General features: G+C 39.2%; 1 protein-coding gene and 1 long non-coding RNA gene across 3 annotated transcripts; both read left to right on the top strand.

The window, feature by feature from the left end:
- The first annotated feature begins 401 nt into the window (after nt 1-401).
- Nucleotides 402-18,206, top strand: LOC149097777 (uncharacterized). 2 transcript variants are annotated; one of them, XM_089278851.1, is made up of 13 exons: nt 402-613; nt 6,060-6,166; nt 7,079-7,519; nt 8,142-8,531; nt 12,495-12,852; nt 13,147-13,370; nt 13,828-14,012; nt 14,616-14,702; nt 14,895-15,086; nt 15,447-15,664; nt 16,211-16,251; nt 16,887-16,983; nt 17,420-18,206. In XM_089278851.1, exons 2-13 carry the CDS (start codon nt 6,094-6,096, stop codon nt 17,700-17,702), a joined length of 2,589 nt encoding a protein of 862 aa, XP_089134977.1. In that variant the 5' UTR covers nt 402-613; nt 6,060-6,093; the 3' UTR covers nt 17,703-18,206. The 2 variants fall into 2 exon arrangements, with proteins under 2 accessions (XP_089134977.1, XP_089134978.1); XM_089278852.1 differs by lacking the exon at nt 402-613 and adding an exon at nt 2,417-2,911.
- A 2,695-nt stretch (nt 18,207-20,901) lies between these two features.
- On the top strand, nt 20,902-22,692 carry LOC110068795 (uncharacterized). The gene is made up of 3 exons (XR_002298806.2): nt 20,902-20,986; nt 21,115-21,310; nt 22,393-22,692. It is a non-coding gene; the product is annotated as an uncharacterized LOC110068795 (long non-coding RNA).
- The last annotated feature ends 2,818 nt before the right edge of the window (nt 22,693-25,510 follow it).

Below are 25,510 nucleotides of genomic sequence, written 5' to 3'. Positions count from 1 at the left end.
CATACTCTAATTGTTAAATATATTGCCAGTCCGGTCAGTGCATTAAGGAATTGCCATCTTGCACACTTATTCCACCTCTTAACCTGTTTATTTCCTTTCTATTCATGGGATCTCCTTCTTCGACAACTGTGTACACCGAGGTTGCAGCTGCGTATTCTAAGACCGATCAGAGCCTGGGTACATGTTTTTGATCTCTCAAATAATGTTGTTTAAATGTCACAGTGTTATTATATTTTAGGCAGGCAAATAAAAGAAAAGACCGGAGCCGATATGTAGACAGGCACCCGACATAATGACTTAAAAAGCTGTAGAAACGTGAGCTTGTCCAATGCACAGAAAATATTGGACCAGAAATACATTATTCTGATTGGCTGCTCTTAGTTATAGACCTTCTAGGCTGTCTTGGTAATGCAATAAATTATAGCGAAAAACCAATATGTAGTTTGATAGGGATTAATGCGTCACATAGTTACCTGTGACTGTTTTCGCGGTTGAAGATTTACACTCACAAGTTCCATCGCCAAATAATTTCACTTGGTTACTTGAGGACAGTTAACAGGTCCAGAACACAACGACGTTACTCGAGAAAACGAAGAAAGAAGGCAGACAGAAGGTTTTTCAATTCATATTTATATATCATGTCATGTCAATTAACAACTCCAGTGAAAATGGTGAAAGGTTTTCATTGTAAATTAATCCCGGGAATAACCTTGATTATTTTTTATTTCTGTTTTCTTTTTTCAGGAGCCCATGGACTCCTGCTTTTTTTAAATACTTTTTTTGCAAAGATATTTTTCATTGTATAGAAAACCCGATCCGTGCTTCAATTCGTCTTTGTTCAACCGCTCGGACGCTTCGTCAGCTCCGCGTGGGTCGTCAATTCTATTCGGCCATTCTCTGAGGTGCTGGACAGCTGTACTAAGTAACTTCCAGCTCTTTAGCATCTTCGGCTGGTTAACCTTTAGAGAACTGTACTAGCCTACGGCCATTGGGTTCACTTGCATCGGGTAGAATGGTGCGACACTCACGCTTAATGAGTGAGATCGTTTGGCGGGCTATTCGAGCGAAAATACTCGATAAAGCGTCGGTTTTAAAAAGGAATTGAACTAGATATAGCCTGAGAATCAGATTCATTTTTTTGTCTGGTTGTCACTAAAGTTATCCAGTTTTCCTTCCTACAACATCTAGAACATTTCCAAACAATTTTCAATCTCTCAGTTGTTGCAACGTAGTGAATTAATATAAATACAACTTCCTCGATTAAGTAGTACCCAAGATTCTAGAATATCGCACATCGGTCGTTCATATAGCTCATTCAAAGGGTATCCCAAAATGGTGCACAATGTTGTAAGCACTGTATAAGAAGAGTGTACAAAGCAGCCGTGTGTCTAATTTGAAGATAGATTTGTATGGGCGACACAAGATACTACGAAAGTCGCGCAGACTGCTTTTATTCAAAAAAAAAAAAGACTTGTTACGGATTGAGTTTGTGATTAAAAAGGTGTCGAGTTAGTAGTCACGAATTTAGGACAAAGAAAAATCTTCGCGTTTCTCATGGCATCTGAGTTTTATCTACCTGTGAAACTATTTTCTCCTCTACGAAGACTACGAACCGCGTCACGCTAACAGTGTATTGTCGTTTCATGCTATTTTTTGAATGCTACTGTAAAATCTAAAGCATTCTTGTTGAGGATTTCTATATCGGTTTTACTATGCTACCGCCAGTAAATGCCCGAACGTAGTGGCAAATAAAGCATTTAAAATACTGTCAATTATCAGTTATGGCAGCTGGTATATGTGTCTCTCAGCATGATAAACATTTCCGTTATTTTCAAAATCGCTAGTTAACATTAATGCATGGATCAAGTATAATGAAAGCAAACAATAATTCAAATTTTCAGGATCACATGAGTTTCAAAGCTGGATGTTTAGTAATTTAAACAAAAGGAATGAAGAAAGATCGAACAACATCCAAACGCCCTAGTTTAACTACCCGACATGCTAATGACACTGTCGCCTTGAAATCTAAATTGCTTAAAGCGTGTTACCAAATGTCGTGTACCTGTCAATTGAAAATTAACATTAACCCACTCACTGACTTCTATAATTTTGTTCCGAGTCGTGTTAGCTCTTAAAATGTAGTGGTAAATCGCCGCAGTTCTATATAAATTTATTTTCACTACGTGCCCGCTTGAAACGTATCAATAGTGTAGGAAGAATGAAGAGCTAAATGACATTTTTTTTGGAAAAAGCGAGAACAAATCTTGACATAAAAATTCAAGTGCTAACAGGTCAGTTTGCTTCCTGAATTTCAAATTCGGGCTAATGTAAGCAAAAATAAAGTTCGTCATTTGTTAAAACTGAATTAACAACCCAGAACCCCAACTTCTAGAATGCAACGTTTTCTTGTAGCTATTCAGGGAAACGTTTTATCACCACAAAAAAGGTTGTTTGCGTTTCAATATTGTTAGTGGGCCAACATCCCACCTGCTATCATGCGCCTGCAGTATCAACGATCGGCGGTCGAGATTAAGACTCTTAATGCGCGTGTCTCGGTGAGTTAACACCAAACATCAAATGTCAACCCAACAGATGGTCCATACGGTAATTACCCATCGTGCTTCCTTTCCATACAGTCTTCCTTGGAAGATTTGTGTATTTATTCACTCATAAGCTGAACGCGGCAATTAATCTTACAACATCTTTTTCAGTGACCTCAGGCGCTGCAGCGATCATTTGAATAACTCAATGCAGTTTGCACCACACAGTCTCTCTGTATAGTTTTCCTTGGAAGGTTTGTGTATTTATTCACTCATAAGCGGGGCGCTGCAATCTTACAACATCATTTAACATTGAGAAACCTACGATAACACCTTTGTCTCTAGAGACACACGGTTGCCAACTTAAAAAGGTAGGCGCTGCAAGGCGTGTTTAACATCCGTTCGTAAATAATTTGAATCCTTAAGCTTGTATTTGTCGAACTATCTCAGAACAGAACCTAGGAGCCCTAACCTATAATTACTTGATAGTTATACGCTCTTTGCGCTGTTTGTTAGTACTTTAACAGTATCAAACTGACCTGATCAGTCGTCGCAAGCTCATTTCTGGCAAGAGATTCTTCATATCCGTCTGTTACATGATAACAGTGTGTTATTTTATTCTGTAAACAGTGGTCAATGCTGATCACTCACGAACTCATCGAAAGAAACAGAGACCTTTCGTAAAATCTCCACCTAGTCTTGTCGTGTTTTTCAACAGTTCTTTGAGCCGTGCTAACGAAAACCCGCAGGAACGGTCACATGTACTATAGCTATTTTACACATACTATTCTACAAAGCATGAACTTGCTCGTAGTCTGGGGGCGGGCGGTTTCTCCCCGATATTTTGGATGAAGGTTTGCGGCGCCACACTTGAAACCCTTACCCTCGTTTAGACCAAAATATGAGGTTTTTAAGACCCCTTCTCACAACTGACCAAAAAATCGAAACCCTATTTCATAGTAAAAGGGTTCAAAAAAGTAGGCCTTACATATGCATACATAACTCACAAATGTAAACGAGTACCCCCCGACCCTCACTAAGCAGTGGCATTAGAGAAACTGATTTATTTTTTTGTTAACCTTCTTGAATGAAAGTAAATATCTCCCCATCCAACAGTGACCAACTGTCAGAAAATTTATGAGGTTATCTTATTTGTCAAATAAAGAGGAGCCAAAAGTTAGGCAGCTGCAGAGATATAAGTTCAAGTTTTGATCGGCGTTTTTCACGTCAGATTAGGACATCTCGTAGATTTAATATCTGATCGGAAAGCCATCATTTTTTAGAGAAATGAAAACAGTATCATGCGTTGTAACTCAGAAAGAGATCTTGCAATTTTGTACATGCCAACAAAACATTGTAATGAAAGCATCATTTTGTTATTCTCAGTGAGTAATGTATACAGAGGACATCGATATGACATGACAGTCAGTTGATTTGCCACGGGCTTACGTCAATAAAATATATATTTAGAACCTCCTTTAATCTTTCTGGTTACAATTCCCCGGCCTTTACTTCACTTCACCTAGTTTTGGTAACCTTGCGCCTATCTTGACAGAGTAACAATCTGCATAAGTGTGCTGAAAAACGAAATGTTCAGGCAATCCATTTTACCTACAGTAATAAGAAATGTTGCCAAAGTATTGTAAAATTTTGGGATTTGCAAAATCTAATATAAATAAGTGCTTCGATCGAATAAATTTCGCGTGGGGACGTTGGCGGTGTGATTGACTCACGGAAATATACTAGTATCAATCTTGAAGCTGTAAAAGGACGGAAAGAAAAGGTATTGGACATTTTCAAAGAATGCTTGTGTTAACTATATTTTACTCTAGGTGGAACTATTGTAGTCCGATTATTCACAGCCCTCAATTTTCGCGTGTAACTTTGTTGAGTCACACCTGCTGTTAATTTCTTTTCCCAAAGCCATAGCTCAGCTCGACCAATCACAACCGTCATACTAAAACCAATATTCAATTCTGTATACTCATAATATTGCGGCAAAGAAAAAGGGGAAAAAAAAAATTATAATAGCGTGTGTTACAGCATTGTTTTAAAGTTCGTTCAAAGCTGCACTTAGTTTTAATTCAGGCTTGTGCAAATATAGCTAAGGGTCGTTAGTACGATACCTTACCAGACTCAAAGAAAAGATTAAGAATTAGTGTTAACTAATAAATCGAATTCACAATAGCCTCCTCGGACACATTATCTGAGTGTAGTTTTGATTGACAATCGGCAACAACAAATGATGTTAATGTCTCAGAAGCTATAACTAATCTTAAAATTATAAAAACGATGGTACAGGGAGTGTTCCTATCCATCAGTCTCTTCCGATCCCTTTAGTTTTCTTCTTTATGTTGGGGGAAAACGTTTTGCAAAATGACACATTATTCAATTCACGTATAATTCATCGGAAATTGATTTTGCTAGCTTAGCAACACTTAATTAAGTACAACAAACAGCGAAAAAAAACACCCGTTACTGCTGATTACAATATACGAGTTTTAGCCAAGTTTATAGGCTGTTTTTTTTATTATAACTTTACATTTTTATTTGCTATACCGCAATTTCTCTAATTAACTAATATTGTTAGTTATCTAACTAAAAAAGTGGGGTAGGGAATTTGTTTTCGTTAACACGTCAACATAAATAAAGCTGTGTACCGCAGGCTTTAGGGGAAAATTTTAATTACCATCTTTAGCTACACATAATGATACAAATAAACAACAAGGTAAAACTAAATATTGGATAAAGTAGCTTGAGGTTCGTTGTCATAATGAACCTTTTTATAGTAACACCATATAACCAACTGACGCAATCATAAAGAAAACAGTCACACGAGCTGACGTAATTAGGACCGGACGAACATAAGAACCTGGTCGAAAATGGCGAATCATACCCTCACTATTTCTGTATGTTGTCAGCAAGAAATTGCAGTGGGTTATGCGACACTGCAAAAAAATGGAGTCTTTTCTTCCATCAACTACAAGTTTACGGGTATCGCTGAATCGAAAGCCATAAGTTGTTAATCATCTACTGGTATCAGTTAGTTTCAATCAGTTGGACTAAGCTTTCTCTTCACCCCACACCCCATCACATAATAACAAGCGTTATCAAAAATTCTTGAATTATTGATGGGCATTTTGAGTCTACAATGACACTTTATTACGTATTTATAATATATAGAACCCTGAGCGCGCTCTGATTGATCAAAACCCATGTTTTATCATTGTATACAACATAGAAAAAGCGTGTTTTATGGTGTTGCGCGTATAAAATCTATATCATAAAGCAAATGAAGAAGCCTAGGCCGTGTATTACACTGTGATAAAACACTCCAGACATTTGAGAACACTCCATAAATGTAGAAAACACGAGCCTGCGGCTCGTGTTTTCTACATTTATGGAGTGTTCTCAAATGCCCGTCGTGTAATACAGGGCTTAGGCTTCTTTATTTGTTAATTCTTTATCTGAAAGTAGAAACGCACAATCTAAAGACTACATTTCTTATTCCAATTTCAGCTCATGGCATCTGCATCCGGGAGTTAAAAACAGAATGTACCCAGTCTTTCTCGGTATTTTGTGGCTGTGTACAAAGTACATTGTATCAAACCAAACAAATGCAACAGGTAAATGAACCCATAGATAACGAAAAGACATTTGTTTTCTGTTCAATATTTTGCCATTCAGTTTTCCGTGTCAGGCACCACATATATGTAGTTACGGCTTAAAGGAGCTCCGTCACGTTATTTTGAGTTATTTTGGCCTCGTACAAAATTACCTTTAAATTGAAGGAAGCCTGAAAATGAAAATTTACCAGCATAGAAAAACACTAAAGAGATAATATAAAGCATAGAGGAACAAGGATGGTCAAGGATGGAGATGGCTAACAGTACGGTTTACAAGCGATGAACTTGAAAAATTTAGGCTAAACTTTTCAAGATGCGCAAACTGTGACGTAGCTCCTTTAAAGGCTTAGCTTTGAGTTATCAGTCATGCCAGTCAAGTGCATTAAGCATTTGACGTTCTTGAGCATCAGTGGTAAGGTGTAGCTTTGCATTTTTATGTATTTAAGGAGTGCATGTAATGATCTTTGACAAACATGAAGTGGGTAACATTGCCTCATATTCTGTTCACAAATGCCGCCTTCAATCAGAATTGAATAGACCGATTCGGCAAACGTATTTACATCCCTGTTACCATCCAATTCAGATCATGTGATGATTCATTTGGAAGGTTACATTTGTTTTGTTTGTACTTACTCCCATGCAAGCAGTTGCATGTGACAAATTGCACAATGTCTGACCTCCCAAATGGATCGTCACGTGGTCGGAATTGGGTGATAACAAGAATGTAAACGCGTTGACCAAATCCGTCTATTTGAGTAGTTATACAAATAAAGAACGCACAAAAAACAAACAAACAAAAAAACACTCGAACAAATTTACTTTGAATTCACACTTTCATACAATTATAATTTTCAAAATATTCTTTACGTAGTTAGTTAATCTTTTTAAAATCTATTCACTTGTTTTTTGCAGATTTTGTTGGCATTTTAACTGGTGACGATAACCTCACAGTTTTCGCGGACGGACGTCTTGTTGGCTACAACGGAGGCTTCTGGAACGCGCCAAGGTGGTTTACATTTCCTATCGAAACGAAAGTCATTGCTGTGTCTGTATACAACATACCAGGTCATATAGGTGGATTTCTAGGCGTGTTTAGCAACGGAGTGGCCACGGATGGTACCTGGAAATGCAAAGAAATCCTTATTAGACCAGACGATGGATGGGAAAAAACTAATTTTAATGATAACACATGGCCACACGCTTACGTCAGACATGATAATAGTGGTCCGCTCGGCTTTGATCCCGTGCCTGGAATTCCTCATAATGTTCATTGGATCAGTGTAGCAAATCATAACGCCGTCAGATTCATCTGTAGACGTCACTTTACGGAGGTGGAGAAACGTAGTAACAGCAGTAAGTAGCACAGTTCAGTTTCCCGATTATTCCCGGTTTCAGCCTTATTATCTTAATATCAAACCACTCAGGCGTAAAAAGTTTAGTCGGATCGTTACCGTGCCCAGTATAGATTTGCGCGCTATTGTAGGCTTTTGCTTTGTTGCCAGAAATTTGTTGTACTGTTATTTGTTGGAGTTTTTTTCGTATAATTCTGTCCCATTGAACTCTTATCAACATTACTTTTCATGTAGTTTCACGAGTTTGGCGAGAGTAAACCTCGTAAAGTAAGTCTGGATACGGGCCAAGTGGGTGGTACTCGGTTTCAGAAGCATGAAGCGGCCAGGAAAAATTCCACTCTTACCTGGATGGGATACTGATCCATCACAGGGTAAATCCCCAGCATTAAATTGGCCAGTACCCATTTATCCACCTGGGTGGAGAGCGGCACTTTAAAGGTAAATTGTCTTGCCCAAGAACACAACACAATGTCCCTGGCCAGGGCTCGATCCCGGGCTACCCGATCCGGAGGTGAGCGCACTAACCACGAGGCCACCGTGCTTCCACAGAGTAAACCTGGGGTTGCCTTAAATTTACAGTTTTGGGAATTTGATAAAGTTATTGTGACGCATTCTTCCCATAGTTTTGATAGCAATCCACGCATTAAACCCAAGCCAGACTATCAAGCTGTATCTTGATGGAGTTTTTACGGCAGAAGCGAACGGCAACCTGGCGGTTGTTAAAGATCCGCACGAGCTTCAAGCGATAAGTGTGGAAGATCCGTCTGTTGACCCGAGTGTTTACTTTCTGTCGTCGTCCAGCAATGGTGCTAGAACTGACGACAGATCGTGGAGATGTTCAAGCCAATACCATGAGGGTTGGTTTCTTCCTAATTTTACCGACACTTCGTGGCCAAAACCTTATGCTCCTGTGGGTGATTTCTATATGTATTTCATAGCACCAGATGCTAAGTGGATCCGATATCTTCTGCCGAAAAGTAAAAAGGTTTTCTGTCGGTGGAACACCTCTGTAGGTAAGAGAAATCTCGTACACACAATCCACCAGAGTAATAGCCTATTCCAGTTTGTCGGTCAGTGGGGACGATCGCAAAAGCGGGCTGGCAATCGACCTAAAAGAAACCTTGCATAGAGAGAACCTGGAACTGGCTACACTCTTTTTTCATAAGAATATTGTTTTTCCGGCCGAGGCGAAATATTGTTATTTTTCTGCAAAGTTTAGGCTGAAACAGGAGCCATAATCGGGGACGGAGACCGTAAGTCTTGGGATCCGCGTGCACCTATGATATGGGACAATTTTTCTATTTTTAGAACAAATTGCGCCATCCTGACGTCATATATCCGCGCGGATCCACGCACATGTCTATGGTTGGCCATTCGTTTCAAAATTCCGACAGGGTATACGCGGGTTTTTCTGCCGCGTATACTTGTTTACATACGTTACGTATGGGCTTTAAGTTCATAGATACGACCATTCAGATCGCGTATACACGCATTTTTAAAGGGCCACATATTTGCGTAAATTCAAGCGCGGGGATATGCGGAATAAATGCCCAAATATACGCGTCCTACAAGGACCCATATATACGCGTGCTAAAATGCTCGTATATGCGGGTCTCGTAAATTACGTTGTATATGCCAGCACGAAATGTGCCTTTTAAGAGAATGGCTGTTCGTGTATGATAGCAATGAAAATTACTTTAACTAGAAATCGTCAATATGGCGGCAGTGGTAAAATGCCTTGTCTTGGTCTATCTGCTATTTAATGTTTGTTACTACAGCTCTCCAGTGAATGAACTTCTAGACGGAGTTTGCGTCTTTTGAATGACTGTTTAAGATTTTATCCTAACGCTAACAAAACGACGAAGCCGTGATAACGAGCGCCAAATGCGGCATAGCCACGAGGAGCCTGGGGGGTTCCTGCTGGTTTTCGCGGTTTTGTCGCTTTGTGCACTCGCGCTCAAATTGCTTAAAAAATTGCTAAACCGCCAAGCTACGCAGGCTAATCCTTTAGTTGACTCATTGGACAGAGGTACCAAGGCGAATGCTGAGAAGATATGGCGTCTAGAATCGCTGGTGAGACAAATGCCATATTTACTACTTAGATGGGAAATGTTTGCATTAAGAGCAGTTTCATGTACCTCAGTGTATTCCCATTAGGGCTTTGCCAACTGCATCAGCTTCTAATGGAAGAGTGGGTCGTCCAGCCTATGATATATCAATACCTCAAGGGGAGTTTTAGGAAACAGAATGTGACTTTAGTGTAAGTCCTATTGGGTCTTCACCAGATAATTCAACTGGCTGGGTGTTATCATCAAATGTGTCCCTGACAGCTAGTATTTCCAGTATTACATATATCTTGTAAAATTACTGCGCTCACCCATATTGGTTGTGCGTACAGCATGGTTATTCCATGCCTCAACTAGGAGGTTTAACTGGTTGTTAATTCTGGAAAGAAATATGTAATACAAACAGAACAGATCGATTATGCTGGTTGATTCCAGGATGCCATTTTCTTCCACCTGGTTTAACAGAGTGTAGTAGAACTGACCGACTTCAATAAAAACTTCTCTCCAGAGACGCTCAATTCACTGGTTGTGTACAGACAACCCAGCAATTTTGCTTCCCCTATTAAATCCCCTGTGCCATAGCTAGCTCTTCCTACCTCTAAATTTTCATCCCCTTCGTCTGAAGACACTCTAGAGAGCAATCCATAACTTTGCACAGCAGCTAAGAATAGAGCGAGCCCAGTCGCAGCAGAATTGTTTGTTGCACAACTTAAAGCGGTCTAAAGCCCTGTCAAAACCACCATGTATTACAAACCTCCAACTGATAAGGCAGTGTAGTCCATCAATGTGCCAGAAAGAATTAGGTCCCCTGACGCTGTCAACACGCCTTGTGATGGTATTGAACCACCTCAAATCAGACCCTGCTGGGTCAGTTTGAAAAAAACTTTCCCTTACACGCTGACGCTGAACATATATATTTCTACTTTGCAAATAACCCAGCATGATACTGATACCAGAATTGGAAAACCCACTTTAGTCTTATTTCTCGAATCAGCAGAGCCGGGTTGTTCGAAAGCCGGTTAACGCTAATCCAGGATTAAAAGTTAACCCAAATATAAATTTTTCTCTATGAAAATGTTTTCCACTGCTCATGCTTTGTCTAGTTTGAGATTACTCAAGTTCAAAACTGAACTGCAAACATTTCCCGTCTATGTAGTAAGTATTGAATTTGTCTCACCAGCAATTCAAGGGGCAGAATTCTCCAAATGTCTTATCCTGGTTACTCATCTATTTTTAAAAATCAAAATTTTTATTCGAGTTCATTAAAGAAAGCGTCATCGTAATTTTGCCGATTATTTCTACTGTATTCACATATTTTCAGCTAAGCTTTTAACATGTCCTCAAACATTTATCAACCTTAAACATATTTAAAAACTAGAGTTCGATGGACGTTTTCACACGAAAGTGGGGATGTCCAATTTGTCATGTTTTACTGACTGTACAAAACACGCACCGGCGGGCGCTCTTAGTCATCGACAACAGACAATTTACAGCTGAATTGACTGATTTTTTACACAAAACTGAGCAGCATCTACAGACATAAAATTAATTGTCACTTATGGGCCTTGATAAAAGATCAAGCATTGCTTAACATTCAGGCGAAACTCAAACTTGCAATTATTATTATTATTTTTTTGGTTTTCGGTCTAGATAGACTGGCGAAATCCTCGCAAGCGTGTGGCAAGAGGAGGGAAACTTTAAAGTCCGGAAATGCTGCTATATCCAAATAATTTTCTGCTGTGTTTTGGAAAAGCTGTTAATCTTCAACATATGGGAAACTTAGAGTGGAGTAATGTAGAGCTCTTGTAAAAGAAGCAGCGGAACACGACTTGGTCAGTGATATAAAGCGGCACATAACTAAATTTAACACTGTCTTACTTCACTCAAACTGGAGCAGCTTACGACGAAAATACCGAAGTAAAATTCCAACAGACATGAACGTATTGAGTTGCCAGCCAAAAGTATCAAACATTTCGGGAATTTCGGACGCCATTTCCCCGCGCTACGTCCGCAAAAATCCTCGCAGCATGTACGTGCGTGTGCCGCACGGGATGGCGCAATTTGTTCTAAAAATAGAAAAATCGTCCCATATCATAGGGACAGCCTCAATACTAGAAATGGCGCGCGCTTACGGTCTCCGTCCCCGATTATGGCTCCTGGCTGAAAATATTCTTGAGAATCTTCTTAGATTATAGCCTATATATGACTTTCTGTTTTCGAATTTTTTGGTGTCTGCAGGATGGTGTTAAAGTAATTTTGGAGCCAGTCTGTAGGCATTAAAACCTGATATGAAGGCCATAAGCTCTTGTAGAAATGTTATGAGCATCGAACATACGTCACATGCCGAGCTTTTCGACCAATCAGAATGTCCAATTCTTATATTCACCTCTGGAAATTATACTAAAGCCTGATATCACACCCATAACTTCTTGCAGAAATGTGCTAGTGCTGTTTTTGTTGCTTTTTGGCTAGTTTTGCCGTTTAGAGAAGGAAGAATCTTATACGGCTTAGTTAAAAACATGCAATTGTGTTGTATTTACAAATTTTCAACTCACAAAATTACACTATTTTCAAAATCTCAGCCTCGGGTTTATTCTTGAAATATGGCGGTCAAATATTCGTAAACTTTTTCTAGAATTTCGGCCTCGATATTCTTATAAAATATATTCTTATGTCTTTTGCGTTAGTGAAATGATTTAAATAGCATAGCTAAAGAATATCAATCAAATTATACTCCGAGATATATGACGTTATTACTGGAGCTTACTGGAGAGTTAAGTCACCCAGACAGACGCAGAGCTACCGTTGTGCTGACATAACGTTGTCGACGTTTCTAGATGTCAAATGTTGACATTTTGCAGAAGTATAAAAAGTCCTTTATTAACTGCAATTTCTGTTGATTTCACTTAGAGCCTGACCTCCATCTAGTACCCAGCTACGGCACACCAAGCTCTGTTTCTTCTTTGATACCACAAAAGACAACTTTTTCCACCAGCTCGATCAGTTCTACAACAACGGTCGTCGGACCTTCATCTGCAATGAGGCCAACAGCAACAACAACAACAAGAAGGACGATTGTTTCTACAGTGGTAGCGCAAAACGTCACCGGTTCATCAAGAACTTTTAGTGTTAAAGATTCGGGCAGCTCGAAAACGAGTAGGTTTTCTACGTTAGTGATCGTGGTCATAGCTGTTAGTGCCAGTGTGACTGCTGTGGCCATTGGACTATTTGTTTCTTGTTACATTTGGAGGAGGCGAAACAGTGGAAGGTTTTTATCATTCTTTTGAGTATTTGAGTACTTATTGTAAATTTTAGGCAAAGGCTATAATTAACAACGTTTTTCGCTGAAGGCGAAGTGGGCATTCATCAGCATCGGTGAATATATATTTGCTGCTGGGAGCAAAGTCAGTCTCGATATCAGCACCGGCACTCGGGTTAGGCGAGCAATTGTTTCAGTATAACTTTCAGAGGTAAATGTTAAGAGACTTTCAAAGTACCGATCTAAAGCCTGCGAATTAATACAATTTACGTAAATGTGATGTCATAACAATTGATGTTGCAGGGAAAATAACGAACACAAACAAAAGAAAGATGAGACGAGAGATAAATGGGAACTGAAGAGTAATGAAGTCACTATATATGAAGAGCTCGGTCATGGCGCCTTTGGTAAAGTTTGCAAAGGAATCATGAAAGCTCCCTTGTGTATAAACAGGGGTCAATCTGTTAATAAGACATCCAAGAAAATTGCAAACTCTACAATAACTGTAGCCGTGAAAACGCTTCAAGGTATGTTATGCTGGTTTTTACCAGCGCATGAGCATAACGTCAGGCCCCGTCCACACTACGGCGGAGAAATTTGAAAACGCAACAATCACTGGTCATGTTGGATTCGCGTGGGAGGAAGGTTACGCTTACGCATTAGTTACAACCAGCCTGCACAAAAGACTATGTGACATGATTAAAAGTCTATTGTAAAGTTCCGTGTGTATCGTATTTGAAACATTTGTTTCACATACACGGCGCCACGAGGTATGCTTTGCTAACGTTTAACAACAGAAAGCTTGAAAAAGCAAAGTTGCTTTCCTTTTGGTCAACCTTTTTACCTAAGTGAGCATGGTCGGAGTTACATCATAGTAGCACTAATTTTCAGTAATAGGTCGGCTGGCTATTTATGATACACTTAACACGTGATAAGTACAAGTTAGCTGTATTATTTCAAACTTTTCACGCTTAAACCTTTCAGATAATGCCACTCCTGATCAGATGAACGATTTCATAGAAGAAATTACCCTGATGAAAGCGGTTGGCTCACACAAGAACATCGTGAGTTTAATTGGCTGTTGTACCAAGTCCACACCAAGTTTCCTCATCGTGGAGTTTGCAGCAAAAGGAGACTTGCTTTCTTATCTGAGAGAACGACGGAAAAAGGTAAAGGGTTTAGTATACCCTGAATTGAAGCCACATGACGTATGAATGCTCGGGATCTTTTTTGAATATGGGAAAAAAGAATTGGACGCTTTTACAGTACCAGTTGCAAAGACCAGATCTTAGCGCTCCGACTTCAAATTCCAACATTGCGCCGCAAAGTCTCAAATTATTCGGATCCTACTTATCCGTTTCAAATGATATAATCACAGATATAGATCACATTAGGCGACCATTGATTCCTTCATTAAAGTGACCCACCGCAGACTTATCCTGTATAATGATATTTTTTATTTGTTCTCTCATCTGCTTTCTTTTCATTTAACATTTCAAGCATTTCGAGAATTTATCGGTTAGGGTCTGCAAATAGTGGTCGTTGGTAGTATCAACTAGTCACATTAGTTAGAAATGGACTCAGCTTTTGTTCGAGTCAAGAAAAAAGCGAGGTGAAGGTATTAGCGGGGCAGTTTCCCTGAACAAGTTTATTTCGTCCGTTGAAGCACAACAACCTGCAACAAGAGATGAGAGACTTTTTACCCAAGCGAATTAACCATTACTTAACAGATGACTTGTAAGGTCTTGTAATCTTTGCTGTCTGATTTCCAGGTAAAAGACACCAATATGGGTTACGTAAACATACGAAAAAAAGCGTCAAATACACCAGGATTATTAAACAAGAATAGCGAAGGCATTGTAAGTCATGCTTCACTTAGTAAACTCCTGAATATAACATCTAAACTGTAGCATCTGTTATGAAAACCTCTCCATAGAGGTAATAAATTCTTCAGATCTAGTTATAGAGAGGGCATTTTTTTCTTTGTTATTAGTATGCCCCGATTGCCGAATAAGTTCTTTTGAAGTTATTCTTGTCTATAATACCTGCAGTATTGTGGGCCTGGTGTAAATGACATTGGCCAAGTCAACGTCGCCTTCTCGAAAACGGACAGCAGCATTGACGTAAGAATTAAAAGCGTTCAGTCTTTGAATGATGAAGAACAGGATGGAGGTGACGATGAAGACGATTCTATAACCCCGCAGGACATGATGTCCTTTTCCTGGCAAATAGCACAAGGAATGGTAAGTGAGAAAAGATTTGTTCTTTTTAATTGTTCTGTTAGTGTAGTCAGTTGTTCAAAAAGCCTTAATGCAGGAAAGTTTCAATTAATTACTCTAAGAACCAGGTTATCTTTCATGACCAAAAACTCCCTTCGAGTCTCGGGAGACTTGACTGTCCGCGTTCGCTTCTTTTTCTCAGGAATCATGCATGCTTAAATATGATTGCCCTGTTTTACACGGCGTTATGTTCCCGACCGCTGTATTTCTGTTCTCTCAAATCGACAACTGCACAGTTATTGTTGACAGCTGTCCGAGTTGTTAAACCATTTAAGTTTTCCTTTGTCCACAGCTTGCAGTTATTAATGATGTATCTTGTTTTAGCAATACCTATCAACAAAGGGCATTGTTCATCGAGATCTCGCCGCTCGTAATGTCTTAGTCTGTGACAACAAACTTGTCAAAGTCGCTGATTTTGGCTTGGCGCGGAGCACGCTGGGAGAGAATGTGTATCACATGACAGGTCAACACAATAAGCTCCCTGTAAAGTGGATGTCACCTGAGGCTATAAATGACGGTATTTTTACCACAAAGAGTGACGTGTAAGTAAATCAGCAAATTTCTACATTGAACTTGTAGCTTATGCCTTTATATGTCAAATTGAAGGCGCCTTTGGGGAATTATCCTAAATAATTTGATGAAATGACGAAATAATAATGTTGAACGCGGAATTTCGGATTTTATTAAATGACTGAGAAAATTGCTTTATTATGATTGGCTGAAAGCAGACTAATTTATCGCTAATTTTTAGTTTGCAATGTAGCGCAAATAAACGCACGCACAATAATAATTTTTCTGTCAAATAACAAATTTCTATAGTATAATGTATCGTTTGAAAGCTCGAGCAATTAAGGATTTTTCAATACTCGTGGTATTTTAAAACTCTTCCAAATAGCATTCGTGCAAATCTTTAATTGCACTCGCTTTCATGCGATTAGCAATACAAATCGAAACTCTGAACATGATCACAATGAGAACATTGTCCTTGTGCAAGGAAAGTCAAGAAAACTAGGTCTTTAAATAAGATTGAATACCAAAAAGTACGAACAATTTTATACTATCAGTATTTATCTATATTTTGTACCTAGGTGGTCATATGGCGTTCTTCTCTGGGAGATTGCGACTCTTGGTAAGTTTTCTAGCCGGTACTTCATGTTACATTGATTTGCCCCTCAGTTGCCTGAAAACAAATAAAAAGTGCCAAAAAGTTAATTCATATGATTTCAAAAATACAACAAATACCAATAATATTTATGGTTCAAGGATATGTAGTTCGGTATGCACACACATCACTTGACATTGAACGTTTTCTTCAAAGCTAAGCTTTACAGACTGACTGGAAATGAATAAATTAAAAGGCAGCCTTAACGGACAAAAGCTTAATACTTCTTCGCGAAATGTTGGACCACTAGCTTGAATTTTTGAAGGAGGGAAAGGTTTGGGAGAGAATGAAATTTCTACCAAGGGGATGGGCGATAAGCGAGAGGAATGAGGGGAGATTGGGTTCCACCAACCTCCCGCCCACCCTAAACCAAAACGTGGTGGCTCGGTGAACGATTGCGAGCTCATAACGGTATCTTACGCTCCCTATTAAGGCGCTAGGCTGAATCAGCAGGTTGACCTTTCAACAAATTAGCGTCCAGTTAAACCATGCTTATGTCTGATGAGTCTCAGCCCCGTTACACTGTTTGGACAATTTTAAAAATGTAATTTACCACTGAGATCATGAAGGGTGATAACAATCGAGGTGAACTTTATTTTTAGGAGGGTTCCCTTACCCCGGCATCAAAAACAGAGAACTTATGAGACTTCTGAAAAGAGGATACAGGATGGAAAAACCAGATACATGCTCAGAGGAGTTGTAAGTCACATTTTTATGGTGATGAATGTGGAGGGAGAAGGGGGGAGGAAGTATATTGTTCAGTTAGAATTTTTTTTGTCCAATAAAAAACCGATTGGAATGATAATTTGCATTTCAATATATCAATATTCCTTAAATCATAGAATATCTCTTCTCCTCTCTTTCAAAGGCACTTCTTAAACTTATTAATAATTCATCAAATGACGGTGCGACGGTGTAATTAGCACAGATTTTTACGTGTTTACCCCTCCGTTTTCTTCCCAGTTTTACATATCAAACACTGAAGATCGTGTTTGACCACATTCCCAAACACCTCAATGTTAGGAAATGTGGTAAAACACGGTCTTTCGCGTGTGATATATTACGATATATTACGATTTCAGACATTCAAAGTGTTTTATACCGGCGCTTATTTTCCATCTGCATTTTTACACAGCTATCAAATGATGAGGCGCTGCTGGGTGGACAATCCTGATCTGCGACCAACCTTTACCGAGCTGTGCCAAGAACTAGAGGACTGGATACAAAGAGAAATACCATATCTGGACATGGATCAGTTAAATGAAGATCAACCGTACTATGACGCGACGGCAGTATCACTGTCCAGTGGATCTTCGTGCGACGGACATGCTCCTGGAGAGAGTCTCGATTCAAACCCTGCCGCAGACAATTTGGCCTGCGATGACAACGAAGTTACAACCAAATCTACAAACGCTTAAACAATACTCGTATAAAATCGACGCAGGCAAAATCAGGTCTCCTCTAAAATTGTCCTAGCCTAGATTCATCTGGTTTACTGAGGCACCTGACTAGAATAGAAGATTACTCGAAACTTTACTGAGTTTAAGCCGCGAGAAACTCCCATATGAAAAGATCGGGGATGCTTGTCGGAAAAATTGAATTAACCCCTAAAGTAGATCAACATTGGCGTGGCTCGAACTTCATTTGATTCCTAAAATAAGCTCGATTACCAGCCGCTGTTCAAGAAAGGAGCCCACACTGGTAGACTGGACTTGAGAGACCGGCGGAAAACGGAAATTTCATGTCTTATTTTATCGAGTGCACCCCAAAGATAGTTTGACAGCTAAAAATAGTGGCGAAAAACTAGGGACCTGTAGTGTTACGTAGCTTTTATAGGAAAAAATAATCACTGAATGATTTTGTAAATATTAGATTTTTACAGCAAATAGCATAAACGTGATAGAATAAACTTTAATCTCAAATCTTGCCCGTTCTCTTTTCTAACACTGCAAACTGGTTAGTAAACGCGAATGGATTCCTGCATACCGCAGAACCATGGCTAGAAAATTATTGCTTCTTTCTAAAACAGCAGCGAAATAATTGCAGAAATGTTTACTTTCAGTGAAATTGAAGGGTGCAAACTTCATAACAACAGTTTGAGCCCCCTAAGGGGGGAGGGGGTACTCTACAAAGTTTAATACGGGGAGCCTCCGACCCGGGGTCCAACTCCCGCTTAAGTGTACCATTTTGACAGAAAAGGTGCTGCTTTGGTACACTTTTTATTGAAAAAGGTACTGCTATCCGACATACTTTCATAAATGGCTTGTATCACAAATAAATCGCCGTAGAAAGAAAGTCTTCTCATGTAGTTCTCAATAAATGAAATGATACAGCTATAGTCAGCGTTTGTTCGAATATTTTAGTTTAAGTCTCTTTTAGATACCTTAAGGACCGACCTCCCAACCCTTTCATTTCTCTACCCTCAATTTGTAAATTTCCTACCCTATTATATACCTAAGGCCGGAAAAAGATGCCTGCGGGCGGAGCCTCCCCGACCGTAGAGGCCATTATAGAGCGTTTTCACGTGACGTCATCAAATTCTTAAATCCAAAACTAAACAGCCACCAAAGTTTTTATCCTCATTAGGCGTAAGAGGTACTACTTTTATATCTTTTTACAACTTTCCAGCTCAATAGCGTCGTTCGTTTGGAAAACAGCGCATTTTGAATTTCACAATTTTTGACTTTTTGATTTTTTCTTCGTAGATCGGTTCGACATGATTGAAAAAATGGCTTTAAATTATATGGCGCCAATTCTCAGACTATCCGTTTTGTTAATGCTAATCAACAATTGAAAAATGCTGGCGAAATTTTTTGTAGTTTCTTTCAACGCAATTTTTCGCACTTCTCTTGGTTTTGCAAAATTATGTTCCCCCGAAAATGAACAAGATTAGGTATATTAATTTTCACAAAAATCTCTTCCATGTACCGTACCCACATACCGTGATCTGTGCATTGGGATCAAATATTTGGAAGAAACATCTTCGTACACCACTCATGCAGACAAATCACATTATCATTCGATGGATTTTTTTCTTCCTTTTCACTGGCCGAGGGTCCACCACGTGAATGGCCTGCTCATGCGTGGCACTAGCCTGCGAACGCAGACGTATTTCCGGCTGTCACTTGGCTCCGCCGAAAAATAACGTCTGCGAAGCCGAGCCAGGAAACGATTTCTTTGACGTAATGACTTTTGTTTCTCCTTGGCCAATCAGATTCCATGATAGAATGAAACTCGAGTGCTCCTCGCAGCGAATACCTCGCGCAGTAGTTCTGGGGTTATTTGAGCTAAACTGTGATTGGCTTAGAATTGCTACGTCACGTCTTCTGGCTCGGGTTCGCAGACGTTATTTTTTGGCAGAACCAAGTGACAGCCGGAAATACGTCTGCGTTCGCAGGCTAGCGTAGCACCGTCTATATGTGAATTACTGCAAATAATATTCAGCTTCGTTGCGTAATTGTAACCACGCGCTTGTTTTGAGGAATGGCAGATCGGTTCCCTGAGCTGCCGGAGAGTGATTTATATATGAAAACAAACTTGGTGATCGAATGATAAAACCGTTATCGAAACTCGGTTATCGCAAAATATCGTGTTTTGTCAGAGTCTCGCAATTATTTGCCTCAGAATTCGGCTTCGGCAAATAACTGACCTGCTCACCACTGACAAATCACGATATTTTGCCCAGCCTTGTCCATCAATTGTTAATTATCTTTCCTCACCGTGGCGTGTAGGTAGCTCTCTATATTTTCCATGAACTAATTTGAAAAATATCAGGAGAAGCAAATAAGGAAGAAAGTTCAGGAAAGAAGTCTCAACACCACAGCCTTGATCAATAGCCGGGAAGAAATTAATTAAAATTTTGTAAACTGATTAGTCAGCTCAACCGTCGACAGCTGAACCACATAAACGTTTTATTGACTTTGTCAATTAGCGGAAAGAAGAGGTACGGAATAAAAATCAATTTGATTTGTTGATATTGATTTGGCAAGTCACTCAAGGTTAGATTAAATGTTATTTTAAATCTTCCAACCTTTCAAGCAGTTTTACCGAAATTTAAATTGCAATAATAAGTCCAATATCGAGTTCTAAGTCACTAAAAGCAAACAGATTTGATTGGACTCAAATTATGCTTATCGCACACACACAAAAATTAGTTCACATAAGATTGTGTGACTCCTTTGATTAAAAAAGAAAGCAATTTCCTGTTAATCATTACAGGAAACATCTTACTCCAATCGTATTTGGATTCTTAACTTTGAACATTGCCTCGGCGAATAAACGAAATCAACTGAGGAAATAGCTCATGTTATTCTTCGTTTCTGAAGATACGTAAATAATCGGGATCTTTAATTTTAAAATTCAAAACAAGCCAATCCCAAAGATAATATGAAAATCATTCAATGCGTTGATTTCCTCACATAAGATCAAACATCAATGGCGGAATAATGCTGGACCATTGTTAAGGCTTAGCGCTTTCCTGCGATTAATTTCCGATTGCAATAACCAAGTGCTAGATGAAATCTTTTATCAAAGACTAACTGTTACAATTTGCAAAATTAAGGCTAAAAAATGTAAACAGGGCGGAAAAAAAATCGAGCTCTATTCTCAAGGGAGTGGATATAAAAACTGGAACATTTATTCAGCGTAACACATTTGGGCTCGAAGACTTAGTCTGGGTTGGATAATAGGCTGACAAGTAAAGGTATTGGATAATGTATTTAACGCCTAAACTTCTAAGTTGAATCTCAATAACTAGGTAAGTGTCAACACTAGTTGATTGTGATGTACTGTTAACACTGAATTGTTCATTTTGTTCGGATTTCTCGACAGTTAGAAATGGTAGGATCCACGAAATGGGCTTCTTTTCTTGTACTCTTTGCTTTGTGTTCGTTATGGGCGAGTAAAGAGGTATTTGGACACTTCAGTATTGGGAGAGAAGTCAAACGGCCATTCAGGGAAGGCCAAATAAACTCTCAAAGAAACTTTGAAACTGAGTCCCATCTCAGAAAAAATCAACGGAGGACAGGTAAGAAATGTGCAACTAAGGCGATTTACGCAATTTTACGTACTAATCTGTTAAGAAAACTATCGTCAATCTGCTATACTTCATCCTAATCGCTGGTTTTTGGAACACTTCAATGGCCTATCAGGTGATTTTGTCCAGCCACGGTTCGTATTTTGGCACAGAGCAAACTAGCCTGATCTGGCGAAGTGACCCTAAAAAGTAGGAACAGGTATTCACCGCACCCAAATGCACAAACTCCGACCATATCAGACCAGTAACGTAATATCGCAGGATATCAAGGATTGTAGTTAAAGCTTCAATCTGATTAGCTATTTGCGAATTTGGGTGCGGTTATGAATTGAAGTGTCATGTTTCTTGAAACATTGTTAAAACTAATAGCTTGAGTTGCTTCCAAATTTTGGGTTTCGCTCTGGAAGCACAAGAAGGTTATCGTATTTAAGTTAGTTCTCATCACACTCATTGATAATATGTGTCGATAAATTTTGTTTAATTTGAGGAATTCTCACTTGCCTGGAATGGGCCGCATATTTTTCACCTTTAACCTGGATCGTGTCTGCTGGGCGTCTAAAGATTTGGGGAGTAATTTACGAAGCTCTCCCAAGTAAAGATGCATCCTAAGCACTGTTTCCTAACAATAGGCTTTTGTAGACATGATTGATCATCGCAACCATACACAGAACTTAAGCAGTTGTGAAATTTAAGCCTGATAAAAAAAAAAAAAAATTCAGGCCTGAATGGGATTCGAACCCATGACCTCTAAAACTGGTGCAGTGCTCTACCATGCAACTGAGCTATCAAGCCACCTGGGAGATGGTCACTTTGTGAGTTCGTTATGTACCCCTAACATTTTCACCACATCTATCATATCATTCTCCGTAGTTAAAATATATGATCTTTCATCTATTCACTTGTATAATAGGCTTTTGTATTTGAAACATACTTTAGAGACATTTTAATCTGAAACTCGGCCATCGTAATTTTTTCCCCTAAGCTTTTTATTTTCAATTTATAAATTTAAACTTTTTCGCTAGACTTCCTCACCCAGAAAGAAGTCACAATACTTTCCTTTGTCTCCGTTGTAGGTGAAAGAAGTGTCGGAACATACAAACACGAAGGATATCAAAACGACGACTATCTCCACACAGCTTGAAAGCGAGATTTCCATGCCAACATCATTTACTATTACTATTTAAAAATTGACAGCTTAATTGATGTCATTCAGGCTCGCCAATTAGAACTCACGATTAATCAGTACAATATCGCAATTATAAGCTTATTACTGAAATTTTACAACATATCTAAGAAAAACCTTTGCTTTCTAACAGGTGTGCAAGAAGATTGAACAACAAATAACAAATAAAGTTAACCAATTTGATACATAACATGTTGTTTTGGCTATCTTGGGAATTTTTTTTACGTACTGCATTCTCGTTCAATTTAATGTTTCTCACACAAGACTCGAACTAGATGACTCTATCATCATAAAAGTCATCTCGATTGCTGGCGGTTATTACTTTGTATGTGAAAATGGATGCATTTAGGAGGTTATAATCAGGGAATAGTTATAATAATGAAGAGCAAATTTTGCCCTGTCTCTGATAATAAAACTGGAGAAATATACCAAGCTGATTTTCTGCCCGATTTCCTCCGAAGATATGCGATAATTTATAAAGTTTTTCAGAGGAGACAAAAAGCCACTTTGCGAACTACCTAAAACCCTGGCCAAGCGGACTCGCAAGTAGACCCAAGTTGAAAACTTGGGTCTACTTGGGAGTCCGTTTGGCCAGGCCTTGCATGCACTTGTGTTGACTTGCGATGACTTGCCCTCACTTTGGTCGAGATAAAACTTGCTCGCAAGTCGACGCAAGTGTTTCACCGTTTGGCCACGCAACCCAAGTCAATGCAAGTTGAGTGACGTCCATTGGATGTTATAGCAACTTATTAGCCAATAAAATACAGGATATGACTGAAGCCCATAACCTTGAAATAATTTTTTTTCGCAACTTGCGTGTACTTGCGAGGAAACTTTCGAGTCCGTTCGCGATCGGTCACCCGACGCAAGTCTCTACGCAAGTTCAACTTGCGGCTACTTGCGACTACTTGCGAGTCCGCTTGGCCAGGGCTTAACATAATTCGTCTCTTCTTCGTAAATTCGTCTTGCATGAGATCATTGTTTTCTTCCACTTCACTGTCGATATTGTGTTCAGTGTACGCCTTCGTCTCAATCCACCTAGGTCTTTTTCCACCTCTTTGCCGCTGCCATGTGCGATGGTCATTTCCTTCTATGAGACATGCCTGGACTGGATACGTGTTTTGATGAAAAGAACTACCGTGATTCTCTGCAGGCGTGCCTCGCAAGGGAACTAGCCATTCATGTCGTTCCAGTCCTCCTTGCCGTCTCATTCCCAGAATTCTTCGCAGCTTGTTCTGAAATGTTCCCAGTATTTTGACGAAACTTATTATTAGGAAAACTCTCTTCGTCCTTTCTCGGCAGTGAAACGCAAAAATAAGATGTCGCTGAGCGAAAATGTACAAAACATTTGAATAAAACGCTGTAAATAGAGCAGACACCGACAGTGGTTAACCAACCAAGGAGCCGATGATGGAAAACAATAATTACAAAAATTATGCACAATTATCCGGCCTACAAAGTTTAACTTTTCACTGATCATCTTAACCTTTTGGCTTTTAATGGTAGCCAAGATTTTAAGCAGTTTAGACGTTAACAACAAGCGGTAGTTTTGTTCCCGCCCCCCTCCACCGGAGATACTCCCATATCTGGCCTATATACATATAAGTATGTGCCGCGGGACAGAGTATGGTTTTTAAGATTCTCGATCCTTAAATGGGGTATCAGTTTTGTCCCGGTTGGCACTATGTTCCCGGTGGGATCCTTAGATAGGGTACCTAAATTTTGTCGGGTAAAATTGCAGTGCGTATATGCCCAGCTAAACGGAAACGCTACCAATGATCTGTTAAAACTGAACTTTTCGTTAACTTCCAATGTTACAGAAACGAAACAAAAACTACTACTACTAACTGAGTGAATTATGATTGGCTACAATATATATAAAATAAATAGTTAGTGTAGTAATCAGCAATTATACCTGAAAGGAGAATGTTTTTACAAGGCGTTTAAAACCAGTTAAAGTAGGTTCCGTTCTAAAGTTCTTAGGAAGAGAGTTCCCGCTTCATCTGGTTCCTAAACTTGTCGATGAAAATTTCGCTTCTTCTAATTAATGAAAATGTAGGCAAGTAAAGTCAAAATACTCAATGAGAATGTAGCCAAATGAGCCAAAACACTCAAGTTTTAGTAAACATCTTAGCTTGGCAAAAGTCAAAGGCTCGAATTAGCTAGGGTTTGGGTTGTTCAGACTGAATGATGTTCAAATGCCGAAACTTTAACAAAAGGATAAGTCACAGCTAAACTCGACGGAAGTTTTGCAGCTAAAGTGAAATTGCACACGTCATGTTATTTAATTTTACGCATGGCCGTGCGTAAATAGAGATTTTTTTACCATGATATGTCTCACTAGGAATTCGATAGGATCAGTCCGCGCGATATGTTATAACTATACAGGTTAACGCACTCAGCTCGTGAATTATCGGGATTTACCTGCACGAGTTCACTAACACTGAACGAGAAATTTCAATACCGTACGAGGCCGCCGATTGCGGTATTGAAAATTTCGGGTTCATTGTTAGTGAACGAGTACAGGTAAATCCCGATCATTCACGAGCGATGAATACACTGCACAAAGAAACACCGCATTGAAACCACTATATTTGAGTCAGCCGAAGCCATGGTGTAATGACAATGATGTATTAAATTTACACCACGATAATGACGTCAAGGTGGTTGTCTCGTCACAACCCAGTATCACGTGGTACAAATCAGCCACTCAGAAAATCGGAATTCGTACAGTGTATGAAAGTTGAATAATAATAATAATGCTTCTTGACGTTTCGTGTGCCTCAAAAAAGACTTACTTACACAGCAAAAGTGTTTGTCTGACTCTAATTAGCTTTTGTCTGTTCATTTATTCATACATAGAGAAAAGAGCTTTAAGCCACTTTCGTAGACCGCCATGCATTCAGAATTCAATATGGAATGACAGTCACAAGGACAAAAATTGATTGATTTAAGTTTTTATTTCGTAATTCGATCCCGGTTTTGTAATGACTAAATTTGAATCTGTT

The sequence above is a fragment of the Orbicella faveolata genome, unplaced genomic scaffold (genome assembly GCF_042242905.1).
Source record: "Orbicella faveolata isolate gen_17 unplaced genomic scaffold, um_ofav_v1 contig_47, whole genome shotgun sequence".
NCBI lineage: Eukaryota > Metazoa > Cnidaria > Anthozoa > Scleractinia > Merulinidae > Orbicella > Orbicella faveolata.
The sequence above is the reverse complement of the archived record's forward strand: the minus strand, read 5'-3'. Positions and strand labels throughout refer to the sequence as shown.